Genomic DNA, 22,599 nt, shown 5'->3' with positions numbered 1-22,599 from the left:
TAATGTTCAGATATGAGTGATGTCAATCTTCTCATCCAACTCAGATGTATCTCACACAAAATTCAACAAAAGTGATAATTGATTATCTCTCCAACGTTCATAAGGTGCTGGAGTGTAATGTAAAAAAACAAACAAATCAGTGTTCTCACCTTAACCTTTAAAGTGCAATCACTTAATGAAGAAGAACTCAGAAACACTTCCAGTTGAATCTTTGTGTCTGGCTCGTCCACTGCCGATTTACAAGACACACAGCGGAAGCTTCGGCTGTGAAACGAAAACAAACCATCAAAATACAAAGTGTAGATTTGACGCAATGATTAATCTTAAGGTATTGTGAGTAATTCTGAAAACTTACGGCCCCTCAGCTAACAGCTCTAAGTTGTCACTTCCACAGTGGTTGCAGGCAGGCCAGGAATAAGCCGTGTTCTCATCCACACCAACTATCACGCCTACAATTATAAATAAATCTGTCAATAAAAAGTTTATATACAAAAATCACCTCTGGGAAACATCTATACAAACTTTCCTAAATGACTTAACTTTATTTTTAGTGAAAATATGCTTATTTTTCTTCACAATTTATGTACACCTTGTGCTGCTTTCGACGAGTGAACGCCAAAGGAAAAACACTGACGTTGAAGACTAACTCGAAGAAACAGATAAATGATCTACGCATAGGTTTCAGTGTGTGTGTCTATGTTTCTGACGGGGTGTGAGAGATAAAAAAAAAAGACATCTCTTTCATTTTTATCTGAGATTGCGGTGATAAATGTAGCGACAATGTTTGTGTCCTTGCCTGAACAACATGTCACTTGACAACCAGAGCCGCTCTCCCAAAATATTGGACCTTAAATAAGATACTGAATTTAAGACCGATTATCAGGTTGTTGTGCTTTCTGCTCTGAGGCTTTTTCCACTGGTAATTTCCAGAAGACACTATTTGCACACGAGTGCAAAAGATAATATGTTTGTTTTATTTTTTTTCAGCCACCTGACCAAACATGTACAAGCCAGAGGAGCCAGAACCAAGAGGGTTCACAGTTTGATCTTTGCCCTTAACTGCGACACAAAGTCGACAGATGCAGATTATTATCTGACACAGACTGCTCTTCTCTGCACCATATTTACATAATTGCAAAGCTTCAAAGAATTTTAAGAAAGAAATCCATACGTCATGAGGACCTTTTAACTGTTGTCTGGAGCAAATGAGATAATAAGCAGCAAATGCATTGAGTCAGGTCTTAATTAAAGACTGCAAAATGTTACTTTTCTTCAACATGAAGCTGTGGAAAATCAATTTTAATGTTAGCAAACACCAAAAAAGCTTACAGAATGTAAAGAAACAACACTGCTTGTACGCAAAAGAGACTTACTGGAAGATCATGCCAGCCTCAAGCGAAACTTAAAGGCGACAGGCATCTTAATTTCACCGAAACTGACATGGGAATTGACATGAATGCAACAATATTTCATGTGTTTTCATTCCGTAAGGTCTCAAACAATGACAGCCTGAGGACAGAGAATAAGAAACAGAAGAAAGAGAGGCAGTGAAGCCACATCAAGGCCTCTTGCTGAGCTGTAAACTTATATATGAAAAAAACAAGTGGTTTTCTTCTCCTGAGAAAACACTGGGCATGTTCTGCAGGAATCGCTTCATATGAGGCGAGTTACATGAAAACCACAGGACAACTGTGAGAGAGAGGGGGGGGGGAAACTGACCTGTGAGAGTACAGAGGGAGTTGGGTGTGGTCTCCAGGCTCAGCGGATCCAGTGTCACAGGTTGGGGCAGGGTCTTGGCCTGAGTCTCGGTCAGCGACTGTGAGAGCGAGTCTGGCCTGGTTGTGGACCGGAGGTGGTCTTCAGGCTCAGCGGGGCACACCTCAACAACAGACTGCTCCACACACAGGAGGACACCTACACATTGACATTTAAATTAGATGAAAAGTACAGTAACAATATAGAGCACTGACCTCACTCAGAAGTGGAGGAAGGAGCACAGATCATTTCATTCATGTAGTCCATTCACTCAAGTACTGCACTTTAGTGGATTTGAGGCATTTGTACTCAACTATGTTTAATTTTTTCTTCTTAATATTAGATTCCACTATAGCTTTACAAATTGGAGTTCAAGCTCAATGCAATAAAAGTGAGTGTAACCCGTTATGGATTCTGTGATCATCATGTTTTATTTTGTTTCTGCCACCGATACCAGTCATCTACATGCGTGACTGGCCGATCCATATCTGATACAGATCATTTATGTCATGTATTGCAAATGGTGCTATGGATAGTGGAGTGTCACACACTTCAAAATAAAAGTATTGACCACAGGCGATCGGTAACCCTACGCATTACTGTTGACCTAAATATCATCTTTTGTTTTTTTAAAGCCCCTGTACAGACTTTTCATATAGCATTGATTTTGGCGGCCCCTGTGGACGAAAGCGGTGGTGTTTTGCCGGAATGAAGACTGCATTTCCCACTGTGAAGACGTTTGTCTGGCCGGCGCATGTAGATTTGTTTTGGAAACGTCGGAAAGAAGACGGAATTTGCTTTGAAAACCATAAACAAAAAGCTATCTGCAGCGTGCGTATGGATGAGGTAATGTATCTATTTGTACCCGACCATGCCTTCCAGAGGTATAGAATTAAGACTACTTAGAAATAGCGTATCTTCACACTGATGGGCTCATTTACTGTTGCAGGTAACAGAGACACATCAGCAGAAACCAGAGACTTTTGCGTATCCAGTTAAAAACTCTGTACCGGGGCTTTAAGTATATTTTTGGGGCTTTTTGCCTTTAATCGATAGTGTCGTAGTGGAAATGGGGAGGCAAAGAGAGGGGGAATGACATGCAGCAAAGGGTCGCCCGAGTCAGGATACAGGGCCGGCTGCAGTGAGGACTATTGCCTCTGCATATGGGGCGCCTGCTCTACCAGCCGAGCTAAACGATGCCCCAATATCATCTATTTTTTATGAAAATCATTTGAATCAATCAGAGCGCCCTTAACTTGTGATTTCACAATTAAGATCGATTGCATAAACAAGGTTATGGAATTAACTGTGAACATCGCGGCTTGCTCAGTTTTGACATGGGTTGAGTCTACAGCAACATGGCTCCATGTGGTGAGGAGCTTCCTGAGCAAGTAAGAGACCCGACTGTGAGACTTTATGAATATGGGAGAGCGTACGAGATCATCAGCGTCAAAGCGAACACAATCTGAAACAGAGCAGCAGCGGTGTGAGGGAGTATAGGCCACATACAGTTTACTACACAATCCTGCATTGAAAAACAGTGTGTGGGAGCAGGTGTTTCAGCGGCCGGTCAGTGTGAAGGATGTTGATGAAGTCGACCTCTACAGACGGGGTCCAAGCAGAAAACCATTACAGAAACGGCACCAAACTCCAAGATTAAACGTTGCCAAATGCCATGAAAAGAATCCTGATGAGTGCTGGCAGCACACTCTTTGGTCAGATGAAAACAAAAATAAATTTGTTTGGATCACATGGGGTCCAGCATGTTTGGCGCGGACTGAGAGTCACCACGGTGACTATCTGGTGCCAGCCGTGAGGTGTGATGAGTGTACTGATGTGAGGCTGCTTGAGTGCAAAAGGTGGAGAGGGAAAGATGATATTTACAGATGGTACCGTGAAACCAAATTTGCAATAACCGAATACTTTACAAAAAGATAGCTCCCAGTCTCAAGAAACTTGGCAGGAGGGGAATTTTCCATTGTTTTGACCTGTGTCGCTACTTCCCATGAGGATCAGATCTGCCATCAAAGGTGGCAGATTAAAGGTGCACTGACTACTGGTGCAACTGGTTCTTAAACATTGACTTCATTATAGTTGTATTGCTCAGATAAGCTAAAACAAACAAAACTGTATTGGATGGATAGGATTCATAATGACTTAACATTTTTGTGACACTGGTCAGGAGTGGAGTCAGTTTTGCTGTTGATAATACACTAAAAGGTGATCATTCTGCATCATTAGTTCTTTTAGAGGTAAAATGTTGACTTTTACTTGTATTGGAGTATTTCTACTGTATGACTAATGGAAAATATCTGGGTACCACTGGGCAAGTTTCAATACAAGACAAAAAAAAAACATTTCTAAGAAGCAAATTTCTTAGAAATTTCTTACTCTTACTCTTAGTGTCAAAAACTTGCCAACACCTGTAAATACTGATGGGTAAAATCAGTGGAGTTCCCCTTGAAGTACAAGATGTACAGTACTCAGCAAAATATACTTTAAAGTACCTGAAGATAAACAGACCCCTGTGTGTGATGTATTACTGGATATGACATTTGATTATTAGTACTGAGGCATCAGTGTGTAAAGCAGCATTTTAATGTAGTATCTGGCCGGGGTGCAGTTAGTTTTTAATACTTAATATAATGCTGGGGAGATTAAGCCAGTGCTTCTCGGCCTTTTCCAAATAAATGTGATGGGTTGTGATGATTAATGTAGTAGGACAGAAGAAAAATACATTAGTTCAGCTACACAAACGTGTATCCGTATTTTTGGAGTATTCTCTTGTCTATGATTTATTCGTCAAATATTGGATAATTTTACCTCTTTGGGCCTTGAAGTGTTCTTTAAACAAAACCATGTGAGAAGTTTAGAAGAGAAATGTCTCTTTGGTGGAACATCTGAGACGTGACAAAAGGCTCCATTCAAATGTCTTTCTGACTTTTTTATGACGGATGTGAAATGCTGGTTCAATCTTTATTGTATAAGTTTATCATATGTTTTTTTTATGTGAACTTTTGAACTGCCAACTACCAAGGAACATAAGCAAGTTATTTTCCTGAAGTACTGCACTTCAGTACAAACTTTGAGGTACTTTTCTATTTGAAGTTTCAGATGTTGCCAACAGCCCCCTCACTCTGTCGTTTTTGTTCTGCTCTGTTTTTCCCCTTCAGGTAGACAAACTTACATCCTTTCTGGTTTGCCACACCACGCAACACGCCACGCTCACACCCGTCCACACCTTGCACAGTCTACTGACGCCTGCTCTGTTTACACAACTCAATGCTGAGTTTAACTACATTTTGTATCGTATTTCTGTGTGACCTCTCTGTGTGTTAACCTAACCCTCACACTTCTCACATTGTTTCATTTCAATTCAGTTCAAATGATTCGATGTTTCACTAGAAGAAAACAAAGCTTGGAGAAAAGTTAAAAAAAAAAAAAAAAAAAAAAGCTAAATAACTGGAGACCATTTGGAGGGGCCCAACCTCTCTGTTAGGAACTGTGTATTACAATATTACAAACTAGCTCCACCCTCAGCAGCTACATCAGTAAAATACAGCTTACACCCTGATGCACCAGGTATCACAAAATAATAAAGCAACATACCACTCAAAGGGAGCATTTTACTGCACAAACTTTTACTGATTATATTTTGGCACTTTTATTTAGCTGCAAGTGACTAAGCCCAGCTGTTGGATGCATGCAGCAGTGGAGTAAATGTTGGGGAGTAGAGGTATAAAGTACAATGTGCCCCAGGCCTATACCTGACTAGTGCACACAGCCCTATAAAAATAGAAATAGCATGTCAGGTCACCATTTACCATGTTCTTTGATGGCATCTCTGAACGACATGCGGCATGCACTGGGGGAGCGTAGTGCTTCGAGGACAGAGGAAGTGAGCACACAGGAAGTGCTCACACACAGGGCCACTGTTCGCCTGCATGGTCGTTCAGCCTGCTCCTCCTGAAGGCTGGGGTCTGTGAGCACCAACCACACCTCACCCTGGCCTAAATCGGTGCTCTGAAGACGAAAAAGAAAGGCAGGCAATGACTTGAGAATTACTTAGAAACCACTCCTGACCTAGAAAGGGAGAATTTAAAGGAAACATTACATAATAAAAGCTTACAAAGCACAAATGGGATGCGAGCTGTCATTTCTGAAAACAGCTCTGATGAGATCATTCATTCAACGCGCCGCACACAATGCCGGTTCACTACAGTGCAACAACATTAAAGAGGGTGACTGTGTTTCAGTGGTGTGAGCATGTGGCAAAGTCCAACAGTTTGTTCTGAGCTGCTATCTCATCTTGGTCAAAGTTTAAAGGTCGAACCAATCAATGTTAAAGAACGCCCGGGCCTGACACAGATAGTCACACACACAGTGATACGAACGCAGCTGCCGACGTCAGAGCTGAGGTTTTATCAGTTTGTGTGTTGTGGGGCTCCGCAGCCATCCCTTTGAGATCATTTGAACCAACAATGTTTACTCTGCTGCTCATTTGGACTAAAGTCATATAAAATCCAGTGTAAGGCAGAAAGATAGTACCTGCATTCTTTTGTGTAAAACTGTGGCGACAAAACTGCACCGGCAGGTTTTCATCTCAATCTGAAAAAGAAAAATAAACGGTTTGAAATCGAACCACTGAAGATAAGCAATCTCAATCTGCAGCACATTTTTTAAGTTTGTACATGTGCTGTGAGAAACTGTTCACCTGCAGTACGTCTCGTAAGGTTTGTCCACTTGGGGGAACGTACAGAGCGGACAAAGTCTGCTCCTCTGTGGTTTGGACTGAGCTCTCCTGACCTGAGAGTAAGTAGCAGAAACTCAGAGCAGGACCTGCAGGTCTGCCCTCCTGTAATCAAAGGACACTTTGTTAAGATAAATACACCGATTCCAACATTTGCATCACTGCATTGTCGGCCAAACAGCCTCAGATCTTCAGCTCAACATGCAGCAGCTTAAAAGAACCTGCAAACATGTTTTCTCCATATATGTGGAATTGTATTTTGCAGCATGTTTCTTTACACTGCTTATGTTGAATTCTGCAGGTTCAGACATTTTCCTCATTTGACTATTAGCATGTGCTTTCTTAAAATGCATTGAGTTCTCAGGGCCAAAAAACTTTCCACTTCTTTAAAAAAAAACTGCTTTGAAAATCTGCAGATCTAAGCACTTTTCCCCAAATGCTGCACATGTATATTGTTCTGTTTTTTTTGCACGTGTTGTGCAAGTTGCAGTACACTGAGGTCTGAGGGCCAGCTCACTTTCCAGCTCTTTACTTTTTACCTGTTATCTTTGCGCATTTGCAGCAATGGTGCATTTATTCCACTACTAAAATAAAAAGTAAGATAGGCACAACGTTGGCCTGGTTCCAGACACTGTTACGTTGTGCACACTGGTGGTGACCCTTATTGAAATGAATATAGCAACTTTCCTGTCAGATCTGATGTGATTATGAGATCAATTAGTCAAAGTGATAGAAAAATATCTCCTATACTAAATTCATGATTTGCTTTTCTTTTTTCTCTCTCTGACAAACATGATAAACTAAATACATTTAGAAGATAAATGAATAATAGTTTGGTCAAAGATGTCATTATTTTCTCAAGCTTTTTCTCATCTTTTCAAATGACTTGTTCTGTCCCACCTAAAAAACAAAGACATTCGGTTTACAGTGTCGTATAAGAACAGAAAACCCTCACACAAATCAGTATCGCATCAATCAGTCAAAAAGAATTTGAATACCAAACTGTTGGGCTAATAAATTCATCATGAGTTTGATTTTCTTAAATTTTATAGACCAAATTATGTTTCATGTGACAGTTACTCGAGAAAATAAATCAGCATGAATCAGTGTCATATTATAAATGTGAATATTTCCAAACCAAGGCCTCTCTTTGGGAAAAGCACAAATATCTGCTGTAGCCAGAACTTACACTTGATATGTCTGGAGTGTCTCCATGATCTTTGACAGGCATCACTTGAGGGCACAGACTGTCGATCAGGCTGAAAAGCCTGGTGCGCCTGAGAGTGAAACAAAAAAAATGGGCAAAAGAGTAAGGCACTAAAAAGTGGATGGGGGGTGGGGAATAAAGAGAAACTGGTGAATAAGTGACTTCAGTGAGAAGACCGAGTGTTTACCGCCAGTTTCACTCCCAGTGAAACATGAATCTGTTAAGACAGAGCTCGTACTAACGTCACCTAGAATTAACAGAGAACATGCTTGGACTGGCAGAGCAGATACACACAAAAACTGTTTTCACAAGCAGGTTCAGAGATTCTGAAGGGTGGGAAAAGAGTTCACACCCAGTGTAAATCACATTATTATTGTGCTACAAAACTAACAACATTTAGAGAGGGGGGAAAAAAGCGATTTCAAACGTCCGCTTCTCTAGTGCTTGATTCATAACATTTAGCTTCTCTCAACACAACCTTAATCTCAGTAATGACAGATAATACTCAGGCACTCAAGGCATTACATTCACGTCAAACAGGTACTGGTCAGAAGGATTCAAACGTTAGAGAAGGGACAGAGCAAAACTGGTGCAACCTTGACAGGAAACATCAATCTCCTGTTTCATTGTATGTTTCTTCTACTAAGGACTTGTTGAGTTGAGGGTGGCCAGCCAGTGTTACTTATTCATCCATGTGGGCGCTGTCATATCAGCCAGTGGTTAACAACCTGTTAGTCAGCCTGTAATCACAGGGTTTCTTTGTGTGGAACCGGTTCTGCAGACCATTCAAGTCCAGTGAGGCCTGCTCGAGGATGAGTAACGACAAACTAACAGCACTCACTCGAGGCATTTTGATTTGACACCGAGCTTGTTCACTTGCTTAAAGAACGTTTATGTTCATTTAGTTTTGCTGCTTTAAGCTGCAGTTTAAGCTGGTTAGTTATCTTAAAGTCTCACCCGCCATCCTTACAGGTTCAACATTTTATCTTTATTTAGTTGGCACATGTCCAGGAGTATGCAACTTCCTGTTAAAGTCACTCCTTCTCATAATAGTAATGTTGACAGAGCACACTACCAACAAGTTACGGAGTGGCTTCTAATCTTTTGTTTAGAAACAAAGATATTCAGCTGTGAGCTGCACGGGATGAGGGAAAAGTAGTAACACCAGTATTTGTGAAGGAGGAGTCAGAGAGTTTTGTTTCACATTTTTAACTTGAAAGTTTTATTTAGTAGTCTTATTTTTGTTTAGTTAATGAACTGATCGAGTTTTAATAACCAATAGCTCTTTATAAGATTCTTCTTGTGTAATGTTTCTGTATCTTTTGGTTATGAACCCCCTGTACAATCTTTGCACCTTTTTTTTGTTTTGATTTTTGAATTTGAATTTTTAAATCATCTGCACAAAGCTGCAGTCCGCAGACGGTTAGCTTAGCTTAGCATAAAAACTGGAAACAGGGGAAGACACTGATTCTTGCTCTGTTCTGAGGAAATCCTCAAATCCACTTCATCTGCTTCAGATCAATTAGTATTACCATTTTCTTGGCTGGGTGCAGTGACATTGTCAAGTCTTGTTATGAGTGTGAGGTCAATAAAGGAATTTCAACAGGCATTTGATGTAAAAGCAACCTCAGGGAGCTGTGCTGTCTGTGTCATGTTACCTCAAGTACACGGGAAGAAATGCAATCCAGGGAGTTTGCTTTGACTTTTGAGGCTCATGTGACACCAAACTACCTGCACAGCAATTTAGGCAGGATTTTTAATCCGCTTCTTTGGAAAGTTATGACGACAGTCATGAACAATCAAGTCACAATATTTAACTGCATTGCTTTTTTTTTTTGGCAATGTACAATGTTTTTTTATTTTTTATTACCTTAGTCTTTCTGCTAAGCTGAGCTAGCCTTCTGCTGGCTGTAGATTCATATTTGACAAACAGACACTGTGGTAGTATCAAGCCTCTCATCTTACTCTTGCCTGGAAAACAAATAAATAAAAATTCCCAAAATGTCAAACTATCCGTTTAAGGTATGAATTATTAGTATATGCTTAGAGGTCCAGTTGTTTCTGAGAAACTGGGGAAAAATGTCTGGTTTACTCCAACCAAGTCCACGTGTTTTTCCACTTGAACTAATGCGACAGCCCATGTGTGAGCCCTGAAGATAGTCCATCCATCACAGCGTGGCCACAGACAACCTCCAGAGACATTATAGCATTGAAAATACTGAGGATGTAAACATGCCCCCAGCCTGTTTCTAAATGTTCCCATGGCTCTTCTTCTAACTGCTTCTAATCTGGGACCTTGAATATGGAAACTCACAAGGGACACAGAGCTTGCACCTCGGTATCACTTTACATGTAAACACAGTGGCAGTGCTGGCAGGACAGCATAATGAGCTGCAAACACTGAATTCTCATTGTGTTGTCAGTGTGGTTGGTAAAGTTTACAGAGGGGCATTCAAGGATAAAAATGGGTGATTTGCTTGTGGTTTAAGATAATTGAAATTCACAACAGAAGGCACCAAAGGCAGAGTCCACATGTGGGCGATGGTTTCATTTGAGGTCCACACGCTAGTTTCTATCACAGTTATTTACCCAGGGCTGTTGTCCTGGATGGCAAAAGGGCAAGATAAGATAACCTGTGACATGGAAGAAACCCGTATCATGATTAGGTATTTGTCGCAGGTTGAAGTTTACCTATGGCTCTGGACTGAAGCGCAGGAGAAAAGCTATCCTCATTCAGCATGGAGGGATAAGTACACAGGATTGTGAGGGGTCTCACCTTTCTCGAGTGACCCGCTGCACCACTTTAATGCCTCTTAACACACAAGTCTTCCCCTGCCACTCGTGGCAGTAGTGGATGAGGTCGTCCTTGCAGGGCAGAAGGTGCAGCTGGACCACGCTGAACATGCCGCAACTGTCCTGGACGAGAACACACAGCCTGGGGAAACATAAACACACACGCACACAGAAATAAATCATTAAACACCACATGCAGAGACAAAATTAGACTGATTGGATACATTACTCCAAAGATTAGCATCTATTAATCATTTATTAATCATGAGATTTTCTGTTTACATTTCGTATTTCTAAGCAAAGTGCAAAGTGTGTATCCTCGAGGCATAACAACAGTGTTGATTTTGCTTCCTAATGAAACATTTGCTAAAACCAATATTTTGACTATTTTAAATACTGCTTTGTTTACTAGTTTGTAGTCTTGCTGTGTCTTTCCTGGTCTTTTAACAACTCCGTCTTTGTGCAGGTTCACAATACAAACAAAACTGTTACTCACTTCACGTAGGAAGACTGTTCCCTCTCTCTACGAGTGGTCAAAAACCCCCTATGGTAGCTTTAAGGTTGAGAGTCATTATTTACGGTATCATGAGTTTTCATACGGCACCTTCTGTTATCAAACATACAAAAGTAGGAATATTATTTCTGTCGAAAGAAAAATAGTACTATTCTGCATAATGACCTTTAAATACACTGAAAATTTTTAAATAGCAACAGTTTACCCACAAGGTTTTAATCACTGGACAAGTCCTGAGAGTCCACTGAATAATAAAGGTTATAATTATACAGATTAAAAGTTAAATATATATATATTTGCGCAGCAAACAAGTTAGCTGACTCTGTATGTTTTTTGGGGAACTTGAAACATTTGTTGTGCTGACTACATTTCTTTTTGCTTTGTATGTTGCCTTTGTTCTGGCGTATATAAGATTCATTTTCTAAGGCACCCTCACGAGTAACACAGTATTAATCAATTAAAAAATACACAATAAATATATGAGGAGATCCTTGAATGTGTTACTACAAGTATTTGAATTTAAAATGCTATTCTAACTCTACTGTATTATTGTTGTTGTTTTTTTAAACACTTGCACCCAATGACACACTAACAACACACACGGGTTATGGGTTAGTCATGACATTTGGAAGTGTTAACACTAGCGGCTGGTTTGACAGGCTACTGCTGACAGAAAAGACCTTTGGCCTACAAAGTTGTGAGGCAGTAAACTGCAGTGTATTCCTTCACCCTGCTGCTCCCAGAGCGCTCACAGCTTCAACTGCTATAGGCTCTAATATCTCAGTCAGTCAAGCCCAGACACGGCCCTGTACAAGCCCTGAGAGTAAACAGTGGAGTTCATATCCCCTGGTTTGACAAGCAACGTCCAGGGAAGAAGAGGAGGGAGAAATAAACAGGGAAGAGGGAGGGGGACCGTCAGCGTGCCCATCATGCATGTGCGTGCATGCGCATATCCCAGACACCGAGATCATTTTGAGACTGTTTTCAACCACCTGATAGGCCTATAAATGTCATGTGTTGGTAAACATGGGGTCTGTCTGTGTTTGCTTTGAGAGACCTGGAAATAGATATCTAAATAACATTCCTGACATGACTTCTGGTGGCGTAGGCCGACATTTCAGCCAAGATTATTCCCAGTTGTTTGCCTAGGTCACAATCCAAAATCAGACCTACACAACGCCTTATTAAAACAACGAGGAACATTTAACATTCAGGCACGGTCTGTAAACACAAGTGCAAAGTTCAAAGTGTAAAAGGGTCGCGTTAACATGAATGGTGTTTTTTACATAAAAATAATAATAAATATATAATAAAAAATAAAACATCGACGGTGAATCTTTTTTTTTTTTTTGACACATCGTAACAAAAGTTGTAAAAACAGATGCCTCAAAACAATGTCACTCTTCAAAGTCAAACGTGTTCACATTCTTTAAAGACAACACCCGAGACTTCACTAGGAGTGAGCTACAGTCCTTTGATGAACTTGAAACTTGAAATTGTACCCAATGGGGTGGCGTTTACCTCACTTGGTAGAGCAGCCGCCCCATGTTGAGGCTACAGTCCTCACTGCAGGCGGCCCCGGTTCGAATCCCGCATCAGGCAGCCCTTTCCTGCATGTTATTACCCCTCTCTGCCTCCCCATTTCCTGTCTCTCTCTCGACTGTGCTATCGATTAAAGGCAAGAAAAAAAAGGAAAAAAAAGAAAAAAATTGTAACCAATAACAACGAGAAGAAGAAGAAGTCCATCAACAACTTCTACAGTCATGTCCAAAGACTAAAACTATTCATAATCCAAGATGGTCATCACATGCACCTGACGGCCACCACCTACCAACCATATCTGCTGCAGCTGCCGAAAAATACAAGAGTACAAAATTACAAGTGTGACAGTGAAAGATGGAGCCACAGACTGGATGTAGCCTCCATGACATCACCCAGAGGTTTCTGATGAGTGTTTTTAAAAGGTCAGATTGGGCCACTTATCTGTCGCCATCTTCTTCTCGGTAACCAACGCCGCCAAACTGAGTCAACTCTGTGCCAAAAAATGGGCGAAAGGGGAATCGTACGCGTGGAGCTGAGACTCCGGTACGTCACCACATGCAACCGACGGCCACCACCTACCAACCATATCTGCTTCATCTGCCGAAAAATACAAAAGGTCAAAATTACAAGTGTGAAAGTGAAAGACGAAGCCACAGACTGGATGTAGCCTCCGTGACATCACCCACAGTGTTTTTAAAAGGTTGGATTGGACCGCCATCTTGCACGTACCCAATGCCGCCAAACTCTGAGCCAACTCAAAAATTGGGCAAAGAAGAAGCGCACTTGTGGAGCTGAGAGTCCGGTACGTGCCGACTTGTGGCAAACTCACTTGACTGTCACTCAAAGTGGCCCCACCCTAAAGTATGCTCAACCTTAAAGCAGATATCAGTGGAATGTTTTTGTTAATATAAGTCCTAAATAGTCCTATTTTCCGTCAGCAATCACTTACATGAAGTATTTCAGCCTAAACACGAGTCTCTTCGTCACTCTGCTCTGCTGTAACCCGAGGAGAAAATTTTCCTTGTGGGATACAAGTGTTATCCAATGAGGAGAGAGAACGGCATGAAGGGCTGTGTGTGCAGCCAAGGGATGCGCGTGAATGTGGTGACGTAGCACGAGGACCAATTGATGCCTGACAAGGGCGGGGGCTGCTAACTCATGGTGCGTTCAAAGAAACTCGTACTTTGTGTTTTTCCTTCCTGTGAAGTCATACCAGTTCGATCTGGTACGAGTTCACGGGTCTGAAGTTACGAGTGGCCGTTATAGGGAACTTTCACAGACAACAGGATGGTAAAAACACGAGCTACGGGTTACCTGGAACGCTACCAAGTCGTAGTTGTGACTTGAAGCTGTAACTTACGGTTTCAAAAGCCTGCCTTGAACGCAGCATTAGCCGAAACGGCCGTGAAGCTGATATCTGCTTTAAGCCTAAATGAGATCCAAACAAGTTGATGGTGATGATGATGATCATCATCATCATGAAGGAGAAAATTAGCTGCTGAGACCAAAACTGTTTTTTTGTACCAGGCAGCAAACATGATGACTTCATAGTGGCATGTGAGTTTATGGGGACTGACTCACTTTAGGAGTTGGCCTCGAGTGGCCATTTAAAGTAGTGTCATTTTTGGTACTTCCATGTTGGCTTGGAGGTTTGACACTTGGTTGGTGGCTTTGTACTGATGCTATAATTTGCTACTTAGCAAGAGGGAAAAAAAGAAAGAAAAGATTTCTTCACAACCCTGCTATCCATCATGCTCTTTTTTGATCTGGGCGGAGCCCTGGCCAACCCGTCTGTCTTTCTCTCACCTTTTTGCAATATGAAATAGCCTACTACTTCCTGCAGTGCAGTATTGTCCTAATAATGCATCAAAGGGTAAAGTAATTTCATCTAACCAGTTAACCAGTTCTTATTCCCAGAAAAGTCTTGTTTTTATAAAGAAATATAAATGGTTTTACAGTTTGGGGGGATTTTTTTTAATGTACAGATGATTGTTTGTGCTGTTTAAAGATATTCACTTGAAAAAAAAAAGGGAGGGATGAAAATTCCCAAACTTCTTCTAAACTTTTGACTGTTAGTGTAAATTCACTTTCACTTTAAGTGGAGCTTGTTGGAACTTGAGAAAAGCTCGGTGTGAAAACTGATAAGACACTTGACAGACAGAAAAGAAAAGGGCGATGAGACTTGTGGTGGTACCAGCTTGACATAAACAACCACAGCTCTGTGCAGTCCCCTCCTTTTAGCCGTTCACAGCCCCACTTCCTCAAACAGTGACCCCTCACTCCTAAAAAACCTCTGCCATTGGCCAGTTTTAGTCACAGACCATTTTCAGGAATTTGTTATTGTGAGCGATCACAGAAAATTCTCAGCAACTCAGGTTTCTTTCCAGGAACTACGATCCACTGAGTCTGTGCAAACACATACACACACGCTCCTTCACACACACACGCGCGCACACAGTCACACCGTGTACGCATGCAAGCCCACGCACATGAACATTACTTGGCAACACACTAAGTAAGCGACCCGCACATTGAGAATACAGCAGAGAGGCCTCATTGGTGGGGGGCGGACAGGCGGGATTCCTTCCTATGCGTTGTCCACCAATCAGTGCAGGCAGAGCGATAAACACGGTTGTAACAGGATCCTTGCAGCACATTGTGTTCCTTCTCCACCAAAAAAAAAAACACAACTAGCCTCTCCTCACTTCCTGCAAACAGTTAATCTTCTTGTTTATTCTTCTCTGAATTTACGGGAACTTAACATCTTCTTCAGGCATAAATATCATACTGGCCTCACTCCCCTGTGTGTTAACACAGAGGCTAAACAACAAAAGGATCAAATGAGCATGCTGACCAGGGGAGTGAGTCATAAAGGCTGGGGAAACAACATGAGAGGCACAAACTGTCCTTGTCTTTATACAGAATGAGGCCAGTGGGCTGCGAAGTAAACTACCCTGCTCTCCACAGAGCAGACATGCATCCTGGAAAAGTACTTAAAGCAAAACATTGTTGTTCCGAATGTTGTTATTTCTGCACAGCAATTCAAACTAAAGCACCTCATGAAAAGGCACAAACGTTATAAGACATCAGGCATTTAGTTACTTTAATCAATCACTAAACTATAGAAAAAACTAAATGGTAAAAAAAAGAAAAGAACAGAAAATGTAGAAAAGCAGACATGTGGTAAAAGTTGAGGACTTTCTAGAAGACAATGTTCTGACTTGTCACAAGATGTGGGGATGGTCACCCAGATATTTTGAACATGAGCCCTCGTGATCACCTCCTAACCTCTGCCCCACCTCCATCCTTTCACTACCGACCGAGCCTGCTGAATCCGGTCAAGTTAAGAGAGAAACAGAGGAAAGGGGCGGGAGAGTTTCCGGTCAGAGGGCGGTGTTTGTTTACCAGCCGCAGAAGCAGCATGGCAGGAGCGAGTGTCATATTACAACTGCTGCTCATTTAGTCAGTTAGCTTGTCAGCTGACCAGGGCTCTCCCTCCCCTCACCACAGAGTCGCCCCTCGGGCCCCTCCACTCAGAGAAACCAATACTTTACTTTTATTACTCAGCAAAAGGACAAAAACAACAAGCTCGGGGAGGGCCAGGCAACTTCTGGACATGCTTCAAATAGAACAGTCACTGATTCATTAACTATAACAAGACCACTCGAGTGAACCTCTAAGTCGTTTCAACAACAGAGGACACTGAACAGCTCGTACTGGATACAATAGGCACTTGCTTTTATCAAGATAAGACTGATAATAAGAAATATATGACTGTGCTAAAAAATACTATGTTTGCAATGGAAACAATTACAACATATAATGGGAACGGTGTCAAGAGACAAAACCACAGATTATTATCATCCAACTAAACAGAACAATTAGCATCTTTTAGTACACAACCTGCCGGCGCTACACTGTAGACCGGCACTTTTAGCGACTAGCTGGCGGCCATGTTGGACCACTTAGTGGCGAGAGAGTAAATTTTGGAAATTTTATTTATCAGCTGGCCCAAAGTACGCCTACAAAAACAAACACTAATGTAACTCCCTGTGTTTTAAATACATAAATAGGCAACTGTTGGCTAAGAAATTCATCATAACAACTTTATAAGTTAATGTCTCAGTGTTTTGTTTACAGCTTGTTGCACTGCCACCAAGTGGAGTGAAAATAAAAATAAAATAAATAAACAAAACAAAACAGAAATAATAGTCCATTTCTAGGGCTGCATCCAACCTTTATTCTCAGATTACTGATTCATTTTTTGGTTCTTCAGTTTATCTATAAAATATCAAAAAACAGTTTTAAGAGACTTCATATCTCGTTTGTTTCAACCAACTCATTCAGTTTACAACCCAAACCTAAACTCCTCACATCTGAGAAGCTACAATTAGCAATTATTTGGAAATGTTTAAGACGTTTTATATGATAAATTGGTTGTCGAAATAGCTAACAATTTTCTGAAGCTTGATTGACGGATCGATTAATCGATGAAAAGCAAGGCCCAGTCTCCAACTTCAGGTTAACTAACCAAAGTTAAAATCCATCCATTCAACACAACTATGAATATTTTTGCAATCCTGCGGCAGAGAGGAATGACATTTTTACATCCATAGTAAAATATACTAGTGTTTTCTTTAAGAGCTGTTCTACCCAGCGGACTGTGAGTGGGCACGGGTTGAACTCTGTTTTCTGGTGCACGAGATTCTGAAAACATCATGCTGTCTTTCCTGAGACTTCGCCAGAATCTCTCAGAGGGGCTGGATTCAATTAGAAGTATTTGTGTCCTTTGTCAAGCAATGCCATATGGCTGGAGACAGAGTGAGCACTTTGTGGGGCCTGCTGCTCTGTGAACAATAGCTAAACCACTGAGACACACATTCTGCCACCAAGGAGAAGCATGCAAGGCCCGAGACCAGGGAAACCAGCATGCAATCTTTTACAAAAAAGAGTCATTTAGATTGTGGGAGAGAATCATACACAGGAGATAACATGTGATTCATTTTTCCCAGTCTCTTTTGGCTTCAAGTACAAAACCAAGGTCCTCAGTGGGCCACCAATTATCATCATCTTGTCCAACAGTACCTGGTTTTCCCTTTCTCTGCTGGAGGAGGATCCGAGGAAGACCTGGTGGGAACTCTGGGTTTGAGGATGGACAAAGCAGAGCTGTCAGGCACCGGGATGGAGAAAACTCTCTGGACAACCACCTCCACTTCCTGCCCCACGCAGCCAGCCTGGCCCAGTCCCTCAATAGCTTCCAGGAGAGAAAGGCAGTGTTTTGTCAAAACCCCTGGACCTCCAAAACTGCAAAGAGCATCAGGGACTGCATCCTGAAGAGGAGAAAATTAGATGACACCTTGCATAAACTCCATATAACAGTTGAACCATTCAGTTGGCCAATTATGATTAGGAAAAAGTTCTAAATAATTATTAAAGTAAAAACCCATTATGGTTTCAGCCCATGAAATGTGAATTATTTGTTGGATTCATCTTCTCTGATATCAAACTAAATATTTGGGTGTTTCTTTAATTGTTATTTCATCCATTTTTTGACCATATTTTATATCTCAAACAAATAAACTGCAAAATAAGGAGCTGATTATCACATTGAATGGTAATCGTTATTGCCATTTGCATCATCCAGTTATACTTCAACAGTAAGTAATCTTAGCCCATGGTTTTCTCTATGTCTAGTTTAATGCCAACAAAGATCACAATCATATCTTCTTCAGAATAAGGGCGTGGCCAATGGTGCCATGTTTTCCTTGTGTTTCTCGCTCACTTGGGTTAGTTGCTAAAAGCAACAGAGTTCTAAATCAAACATCCATATAAATCAAGGACTTGATATTAAAGCAACAGAGACGGACTGTACCTGTACTGTCAGATGTGGGTTGGGTGCCTCGTGTTTATTATTCTTTGTGTAACAAGAAGTGTGAAATGAACCCAGTGAACCCTGCAGCAAAACCTGCTGTTCACACAGTTACACCTGTGAATTAGTTGAACTTCTTAAGAAAAGTGCACACCAAGCGTCCCAGTGTGTGATGATTCAGTTTCATTTTTATAGGCATAAACAACTAAACCTGAGCCAAACCATATGGCTGGACGCCAAAGAATCCTGTAAGCTAAACACTGAGGGTTTATCACGACACAGGCTGTGTTTATATGCTAATTTATTGGATTGATTTCAGTTTTCTGTCTCACTGTAAGTGTTCACGCACTTGCAAAGTGGATGACAAGGTGACAAGAGACAAGACTTTAACGTCAAGACGTTGCAGCTAAATACCCACCTGTCTGGTGTCGCTCTCTGCAGCGGTCCTGCACATCTCCAGCAGGCTGAATATTTTACCCAAGTAATACGGCATGCGTCTCTCCGCTGAGAGTGAGCATCTTGACGCGGCCATGTTGGCGGGTTTGGAAGCAGGGACGACTTTCTGGCTGAAGTGTGTGTTGAGAATAATATCGCAGCTGAAGCCCTCCACAGAGAGATGTTGCCTATAGGAAACAAAGATAACCAGTTTTAGATTTAGAGCAAAGACTTTTGATCATACAACTCGACTTTTTCAATTGCACGGCACAAAAGATTTGAGTTGAGTTTGGTTCCCTGAATTCATGGTGAAATTAAGCATCTTTAAGGTGTTGGGCAATGATAAACAGTCAGCGTGTTGAGATAATGTTGATAGCAGACGCAAAAACTCAAGATTTTACTTTAAACGGAATAGGTTGTTGCAAAAACGTAGGGGGGCTGACAGCTCCAGACTTTTGAATGTCAAACTCAGATAAGGTGCCAGCCACCTCCACAGGTCTGTTCACTGTGTAAATGCATTAACCTCCTCCGAGGCAACTTAAAATACACAACGGATACATTCGTCCTCTTTCACTGAGGTAAAGCATCATTTTCCATGTAATTGAGGCTCTTCTTAAAAGGCTACACCTCGCAGCAGTGCACAGCTTGATTGAGAACATTTTCCAAATGTGACATCATCTGTGGAAAAATACTTCAACACCCGACACAATCAAACAGGCTGAGGGGTTTGTTGATGAAAAACACAGAAATCAAATGCACAGAGTGCGTACGTGTGGCCTGAAGGGCTGTTGTGCTACGCTTTAATTTTAACGATACCAGAGAAGATTTCATTCATCTGTGTGTGCCAAGAAGGAGATGATGGACTGCTCCTTAAAAAAAAAAAAAACACGTAGGCAACATTTCTGGTCAAGTGTTTCAGCTCAACCACACCAGTGACACACACCTGAGTGGTACGGACCATGAGAGTGAAAGAACTTGAACGACAGCCAGATAATTACATGGCACGGTGTTTGTAGTCAGGTTTGAGTTACGACTTAATTTTTTCCACATGTGAAGAAGATAATGGTGTGATGATGGCTTATCACTGACTCAGAGCCAAGTGCACTCTGTGACTGGAACTGCCGTGCACGTCTCAGCTCGTCCCAGAACTGTGGTGATAGCTGAACCAAAGAAATTAAACACACTGATAAGGAGGAAGAAAAAAGGAGATTTGTTTGGACATACAGTGATAACAAGAAGGGATAAGGATATTTAGAAACCAAATTATTATATACACACAGCTGCCAGGTTCAGGTACACCGTCCTAAAAGGAAATGTAGCTGTGTGTGCCCTGCCCTTGATGGAGGTTAAAAAGCTCAGTTTCGGTTTTAAGAGAGCTACCGTAGAGAGGTTCTGATTTAATTCTATAGTAATAGTGAAGGCTGCAGTTTGTCATTTTGTTGATTTTTTTTTTTTTTTACCATTTTTGATGTGCACTAGGTATTAAGAGTAATTATACATATATAAATATATATACACATAAATACAATGCAGTATTAAAGATATTTAAACAGAACAAGTTTGACTTAACGCACAGGTGTGTACAAACTACAACATCACAGTCGATCTATATATATATATATATATCTATATCTATCTGACGCTGTAGTTTGACGCCTAAACTTCTCAAGGGTAGAATTTACTGCTGTGTTATTTGTCCTTAGTTACACTGCACATACAGTCCCTCACATTGTTCCACCTCAGTACTTGTGTCGTTAAGCAAGGTGAATTAAAGTATTATGCATTAGCCAAACGGAGTACATACTGTGTACCTCTCCATGCCAGTGCAGACACAAACGTGACTCATCTATTAGTCAGTCAACCGAAAATTAGACTTTTTGACAGCGAATAATTTTGAGTCATTTATATGTTAACATTAGCTGGGTACAGAAGTTTTTGTACTATATTCCACACCTATGGGTGTTCATGGAATGAGTTAATTCCATTATAAATGCAAGGAGGAATTTTGTAAGTGGATGCAATTTAAAGCACCCTTAACTTGTGAGATAGGCTCTTTTTCATTGTTTGCATCCATAGAGAAGAGAAGGTAATTAATAAAAGTTATAATTGGAAAACTAGAATTACTGCCTCGTGGTTGTAATACTTTGTCCAATCATCCAGTTATGCTCAATAAGCCTGTCAATTCTTGAGTTATGGTCAAAACATGCATTTTGTGCGATCACAGTTACCTTGACATGACCGCCGACATGTAATCAGTTCACCTTTGGGTTGGACCGTACCTCTGTATGAAATGTCAAGAAACTGCCTTAAGGCCTCGAGTCGTCACAAAGATATTCCATTCACGAGAATGGAGCGGAGGGACGGAAGGACGTGATGAAGACAAAATGCCTCTGGCCACGACGGTCACTACCACGGAGGCATTAAAGAACCTGTAGCAGTGCGAGAAGATATCCATAAAATACCCCCAGAGAGCAGCAGTGCTGAAACTCTACTATCTTGTTTTACAATGGGTAAAAAAAGTGATAACATTAGCGCTGAACTTCAGTACAATATTCAGATATATGTACTGCACTTGAATGTTTCCATTTTATTATCTTTTAATAATAACAACTCTACTAAATTACATCACTCCACCACCACACCTGACTTGACTTATTTGATGTGTATCTTTTATTTAGAAATCAAATGATCAGTTTATAATATGTGACTAAAATATTATATATTCAATTATGCTACATGAATCAGTACTAATGATCTAACAATATAAGAATATACACTTTATCATATTGATTTATCATGATGAGGACTTTAAATTTTGACACAATTTTGAATGAGGGACTTCAAGTTTTATTTTTTCTAACTGCGGTTGTGCTACTTAGTAATGGTATGAATACTTCTCTCATCACTGCTGCTCCAGTTTCCAAACATGATACATGCATACTTATCTCACCTGTGAAACACCCAAAACAAGAGCTCAGGTTATGATTGAGCCTGTTAGCGACTTTATCACTTCAATATCTGAGCAGCGATCAGTCATCAATAGAGGCTTTAGTTCAGTGTTGGCAGAGCGGAACGTACTGTTCACAGAAACAGGTACAACGCCCGTACAGGAAGTGTGACCCCACGGTGAGCAGGTGAGTGGGCAGCTGTCATCATCAGACAGGTAGCTGGGTTAAGGAGTGGCCCCGGCTGCTGGCGTCACAGCTCGTAAGTGAATAATCCCTGCAGGTATTTCCGCTCAGTCCGTGGCCCACACTCACAACGAGGCGTGGGAGGTGGGAGGAGCCAACCTACTCACTGCAGGAATTACGGGGGAGGTAGAACCTTCGAGTGTCACACAGGAAACTCATAAGAGGAATTTTACTAGCCATGTCGATGGTCTGAATTCTGGGTTTTTCCACTCTGGCCTTTCCTGTGGCTGTAAAAAAGTTGGATCAACTAGTGTCTCCTTACAGATCATGTAGTTTGTCATCGGCTTTTCCCGATGGTGTTTGTTTTGTTATGATTCAGAGACTTTCTATTGAGTTAAATTATTGATCGATTTAAAATGTAAACCAAATGCAGTAACTTCTGAAAGTAATTTGCTCTCAGAGAGGATTAAAGGATGCATGTTCACATGAGAAGTAATTCTTTGAAAGAATAATTGGATGTGTTTTTTTTTTTGTTTTTTTTAAGGGTGGGTGGAGAGGGGGTCTCAGCTCTATTTTGTGATTTCAGGAATAGAATACAACATG

The 22,599-nt window shown here is 41.1% G+C and overlaps 1 protein-coding gene across 2 annotated transcripts in view; it reads right to left on the bottom strand.

Moving 5' to 3' along the window:
* Positions 1–22,599, bottom strand: part of spidr (scaffold protein involved in DNA repair) — a 34,901-nt gene that overhangs the window by 1,922 nt on the left and 10,380 nt on the right. For both annotated transcript variants that reach the window (XM_083991532.1, XM_083991533.1), the window contains exons 9-18: positions 18,849–19,053; positions 17,647–17,891; positions 10,489–10,647; positions 7,695–7,782; positions 6,470–6,610; positions 6,304–6,363; positions 5,580–5,778; positions 1,720–1,914; positions 356–449; positions 150–264 (exon numbers count right to left, since the gene is read on the bottom strand). In XM_083991532.1, the coding sequence (XP_083847658.1) occupies positions 150–264; positions 356–449; positions 1,720–1,914; positions 5,580–5,778; positions 6,304–6,363; positions 6,470–6,610; positions 7,695–7,782; positions 10,489–10,647; positions 17,647–17,891; positions 18,849–19,053 (1,501 nt within the window). The remainder of the gene's footprint in view (positions 1–149; positions 265–355; positions 450–1,719; positions 1,915–5,579; positions 5,779–6,303; positions 6,364–6,469; positions 6,611–7,694; positions 7,783–10,488; positions 10,648–17,646; positions 17,892–18,848; positions 19,054–22,599) is intronic.

This window comes from Trachurus trachurus (assembly GCF_905171665.1).
Source record: "Trachurus trachurus genome assembly, chromosome: 17".
NCBI lineage: Eukaryota > Metazoa > Chordata > Actinopteri > Carangiformes > Carangidae > Trachurus > Trachurus trachurus.
The sequence above is the reverse complement of the archived record's forward strand: the minus strand, read 5'-3'. Positions and strand labels throughout refer to the sequence as shown.